Here is a 5025-nt window from a genome sequence, read left to right on the forward strand (position 1 = left end):
TCGGAGGAGGAGAGCGGCGACGTCGGTGGGGGGAGGAGAGGGGCGCGGACCTGGGCCGCGGTTTAGCGGCCGCGCACGCGCCGCATCGGTTCAGCCTGCAGGACGGCAGTTCCGAGCTCTCCCCGCTCGCGTGAAGCCGCGCCTTCCGCACCCGCCCCCTCGACCTTTTCGGAGACTTGAGGTTGTGACTAGACCGTCACTTGCTTTTCTGTTGGAATTTTTCCGGAAAAATGGAACCTGGCAATGTATCCTAAGAATTTTTTTTTTCTCTTGAAAATTGTTTCTCAGCATATTTAACCGCCCCCAAATTAGGTTAAATGCCTGTTCCCAATTTCTGTCATTTTGTAAAACCCAGTTTCTGTTGTAAATAGGAAAAGCTGTGGTTGGGAGCTTGCACGCACCGAGAAGGTGTGCGCTCCGAGTCCCTCGGTCCCCAAGTGCTGAGTCCCCGCTGAGACCTGAGCTTGTAGCACAGGTCACAACAGAAGGACGTGCGTGTGCCCTTGGGGCGACCCTGGGACCTAGTAACCTCTGGGCACGTGTTACTGTTGATGCTTGCACTTTTGTTGTAAAGATTCCAGTTGCGAAGTAGCCCTCTTCTTGTATTTTCTGTGTGGGCGTGTAACAGAAAGGTCTACCCCAGAATTTCTGTGATGTCTGGTTATGTCAGAGTGCAAGGCAGTCCACAGACAGGTCAGTGGTGCGAATCCGTGTGCAGCGTGGAGCCAGGACTGTCTTCACCAGGGGGACTTGGAGGGTGGGAGGGAAGCCTGAGGTCAGCACTGTCTTTTCTGTTCTTTGGAGGCATAGCCCAGGGACGTGATGACTTTAGGGTACTTTATCCGTGACTTTAATGAGGGTAAAATAAATCAGGGTATAATTTCCTCCGCAGAGTATTGAAGGATGTTCGTTCCAAGATCCCTGAAAATCAAGCGGAACGCTAATGATGACAGTGGAAATTGTGTAGCCAAGAAAGTCAAAGCCGAGGCAGAAGACCGGGGGCTGGATGCAGGTGGGGACGGTCTTGCCGATGCCTCGGTTACCGAAGGGGCTGCCGCAGCGGCCCACCAAGGGGCCCAGCCGCAGCCTCTCCCCCGGCCTACTGGCCCGGTGTCTGAAGGGACTCTGCCTGACTCCGAGCCAGGGACACAGGCTGGCGATCTCGCCGAAGAGCCGGTGAAGTCCTTCTCCAAAACCCAGCGGCAGGCCGAGCCCGGGGAGCCCATATGCGTGGTGTGCGGGCGGTACGGCGAGTACGTGTGCGACGACACGGATGAAGACGTGTGCAGCCTGGAGTGTAAAGCCAAGCACCTGCTGCAGGTGAGGGGCGTGGAGGCAGCGTCCGAGCCGAGCCGCCCCCAGAAAGCGGGCTCCGAGCCGGCAGCGCCGGGCCCTGCCCCCTATGTCTACACCGAGCATGCTTTCATCTCGCACCTTCGGGAGGACCAGATTGACAACCTCAGGCGGCAGCTGGGGATCACGGTCCGAGGCCGAGGCGTCCCCAGGCCCATCGTTGACTTTGAGCACTGCGGCTTCCCCGAGGCCCTAAACCGCAACCTCAAGGCCTCCGGTTACGAGGTGCCCACCCCCATCCAGATGCAGATGATTCCGGTGGGCCTTCTGGGCAGAGACGTGCTGGCCAGCGCGGACACCGGCTCCGGAAAAACGGCCGCCTTCCTGCTTCCAGTCATCCTGCGAGCTCTGTCTCAGGTGAGTTAGAGCTCACCTGTGTGAGCTCAAACAGGCGAGGGGTTTATCCAGCATCAGCCTCAAGCTTGTTAAAAAACTGGAACTGGAACTGAATACCTAGGTCGTTAGTAACTGGGACTCAACTGTATTATGTTGAACCAATGTCTTCACTGAAGGTCTGAAAAAAAAAAATCACTTCCAAAATGGTTTCCTCTTAATGAATTTTCTGTTTAAGGAGCTTTCATGCTTTGGCTTTGGGGGGAAAGTCCTGCTGACCAGATGGGCTGTGATTTTGGTGTCAGTCTAGAGTCCTTTGAGTTTGTGTCTTGAAATACCTAATACTAAAGTCACAAGTCTATTGTGGAGTTTCAGCATGTATCCTTAAGGGTGATCTCTGTTTCATCTTAAAAATGATAGCATTTTGCCTTTCTTGCTCATTTATAAGCATTCCCTCACATAATGAGACTAAAAGACATTCTGAGTGATTATTCACCAAGTGCTGGTGAGTTTGTGAGGTTTGAAGCATGGCAAGAGGGAAAGGAGTGAGAAATAACAGGTGAAGGAAGAAGAGAGAAAGGGAATTTCAGAAAACTAAACTGTAGTAGAAGATAATGTGAGAAAAAAATAAAAGGAAGGACTAGATGGTCAAGATATAGATGAAAATCAACCCAGAACTTTGGGTTGGCCAAAAAGTTTGAGTTTTTCTGTAACCTTATGGAAAAACACAGATGAATTTTTTGGCCAACCGATAGAATATTTGTACACTATGAGGTTTTTGGACAGAGACAGAAGTGAATCTACAAGGCACTAAGGGGAAACCGGCGGGCGATGCCGGGCCTGACCCGGCTCTTCATGGAGACCAGCGGGCCTCTTCCTTGGAGGAGGATGGCCCGAGATCACACAGTCCTGCTGACGGGAGCCAAGCGTCCAGGTTGCCGCCTCGGTTTTCGCGGGCGCCTCCCGCTGGTCCCCGTTTTGATGTTTCTTTGTGCACCCGTGTTCGTGGGAGATGGGTGTAGTTTCTGAGGGTTTTGGAGGAGCACTCTGCAGGGAGCAGGAGGCAGTTGGGCTGGTGGGATCTGTTTCCGAGGGGAGGTGCTCCTGGGATTGCCTCGCAGACTGGAGTCCGCAGCAGCGGCAGCTCATCGCGGGTGTGTTTCCATCTTTGCAGAGCAAATCGCCGTCGGGGCTGGTCCTCACGCCCACGAGGGAGCTGGCCATCCAGATCGAGCGGCAGGCCAAGGAGCTGATGAGTGGCCTGCCCTGCCTGAGGACCGCGCTCCTGGTGGGAGGCCTGCCCGCGCCCCCCCAGCGGCACCGCCTGCGCCAGCGCATTCAGGTGGGCCTGCTGGACAGGGCGCCTTTGCAGAGGACCGAAACAGTGCAGGAACCAAGGCTTTTCTCCCCAGGAGGAGCTTTAGAGTGTGGCTTTAGGTAGCCTTGAAACTCCTGTTCCGTGAGCCTTAATTTTCAGGTTGGGCTGTGTGTGACAAAGGACAGGAGCACAGTTGACCGCTGTCCGATGGTCTCACATCCATTTATGTCCTTCAGTCCCTGAACTTGCTCTTGGATGTGGGTGGGCGTATCCCCTCTCTCCCAGTTGCGAAGATGCGTCTCTGAAAGGTGGGCTTCGTCTCACGATCGTGGCTGGTACATATCAGAGAGTGAATCCTACGAACAAGGACATCATGCTTCATAATCACAGTCCGGTGACAGACTCGGGAGATTCCCGCCTCCTGGCTGGAATGCATCGGGCGTGAATGTTGCTGTCAGTGCCTGAACCCCACCCCGCCCCAGGTCTCGGTGGCTGTCCCACCGGCTTCTTTTCATCAGGTTCAGCCGTTTGTTGCCCGTAGCTGTCGTGCCTCTCTCAGCATCTTCGGTTTGGAAACTACCATTCTTTTTTTCTTCTGATCTTGACATTTTTAAGGATTACAAGGCTTTTGAAGAACAGCCCTCAACTGCTGAGATTGGTGTTTTGTGTCTTTGATGGGAACATCACGGGAGAGGTGCTGTGTTCTTCTCATTACATCCTTTTACGTGGCACACAGCTTCAGTTTGTCCTTTTCACCGATGCTTTCGTCTGTCAAGTCACAGTAAAGTTTGTACCTTTCATATTGAGTAAGTGCTTTAGGAGGAGTACTTTCAGTTGGTAAATTTTTTAAGCTTCACCAGACTCCCCGCTTATTTATTTTTTTACGTGGACTGATGGTTCCTTTTTATTTATAGGATTATTACTGGGGTGGCTCATGGAGGCACCTTCAGGTCGGTTTCTGTGTCCTTTGATCATATCCCTGTCCTTGTTTGAGTCCTCTCTTTCTTTTCTGTCTGAAAAGCGTGGCGTGCACTGAGCTCATCCTTTCTTTGCCTCTGCCCTGAACTCCTCATGGAGCCCTGGCTCCTTTGTGTAGAGAGCGGTGTTCGGAAACTGAGACCTGGGCTCTCCTTGGGCTCCTTGCTCTTGAGCCGTCATTGCTCGGGAACCTCGAGACCATGAGTTCCTGTTAATAGTTAGAGTTCTCGTTCGTCACCAGGTTCCTTTTATGCTCTGTGTTTCCATGTTCATCGCTCTGACCATGAGAAACCTGCTGCCCTTATCCATTACGTGTTATCCCTCTGCCTGGCCCCCCTGTGTGTCCCCAGCGCCCCCTCCCCCGAGCAGGGCCTTCCTCCCTGGGCGCTGCACAGCCTCTCCGCCGCCTCCATCCGGCCTCCTCCTCCCGCCCACACCGTGTCAGGCCTCGTGGACATGCACCCTCTGGAAGGAAAACTAACAACTGTCTGTCTGCTCAGCAAAGCTCTTTCAAGAGGAAGGACGAGGCGAAGACCTATTCAGATAAACAAAACTGGGAGGGTATTGCCAGGGGACCGTCTGCAGGAACTTGCAGAGGAAGCCATCCTGCAGATAAAGAAGATTCCAGAGAGGAAGGTGGGGGCAGAAGGAAGCAGGTGCAGAGGCGGCAGTGGGCGTGTGGGCAAAGTAAATGGACAGGCTGATGATCAGTGACCAGGAGCAAGTGTGGTGTCTGGAAACCAGGGTGGACACTGTCCAGCAGCAGGTGTAGTGCAGGTGAGATGGGGTCGCGGTCAAAGCATCGCCCTCCACGCCTCGAGAACAAGCTGAAAGTGTCCATTAACTTTATGTTAAGACGCTTACTCCTTGGAAGAAAAGTTATGACCAACCTAGATAGCATATTCAAAAGCAGAGACATTACTTTGCCAACAAAGGTTCGTCCAGTCAAGGCTATGGTTTTTCCAGTGGTCATGTATGGATGTGAGTGTTGGACTGTGAAGAAGGCTGAGCGCCGAAGAATTGATGCTTTTGAACTGTGGTGT

At 53.2% G+C, this 5025-nt stretch overlaps 1 protein-coding gene across 3 annotated transcripts in view; it reads left to right on the plus strand.

Annotated features, from left to right (window-relative positions):
* Positions 1 to 85: 85 nt before the first annotated feature.
* The window catches only part of DDX59 (DEAD (Asp-Glu-Ala-Asp) box polypeptide 59), a 17612-nt gene continuing 12672 nt past the window's right edge, over positions 86 to 5025 (plus strand). Inside the window, exons 1-3 of one of the 3 annotated variants that reach the window (XM_010831075.1) lie at positions 86 to 181; positions 893 to 1710; positions 2861 to 3028. In XM_010831075.1, the coding sequence (XP_010829377.1) occupies positions 904 to 1710; positions 2861 to 3028 (975 nt within the window). In that variant the 5' untranslated portion in view covers positions 86 to 181; positions 893 to 903. Of the gene's footprint in view, positions 246 to 764; positions 1711 to 2860; positions 3029 to 5025 lie in introns of those variants that run through there. The other 2 variants (XM_010831076.1, XM_010831074.1) reach the window with 2 other exon arrangements.

The sequence above is a fragment of the Bison bison genome, unplaced genomic scaffold, assembly GCF_000754665.1.
Source record: "Bison bison bison isolate TAMUID 2011002044 unplaced genomic scaffold, Bison_UMD1.0 scf7180017864524, whole genome shotgun sequence".
NCBI classification, from domain to species: domain Eukaryota; kingdom Metazoa; phylum Chordata; class Mammalia; order Artiodactyla; family Bovidae; genus Bison; species Bison bison.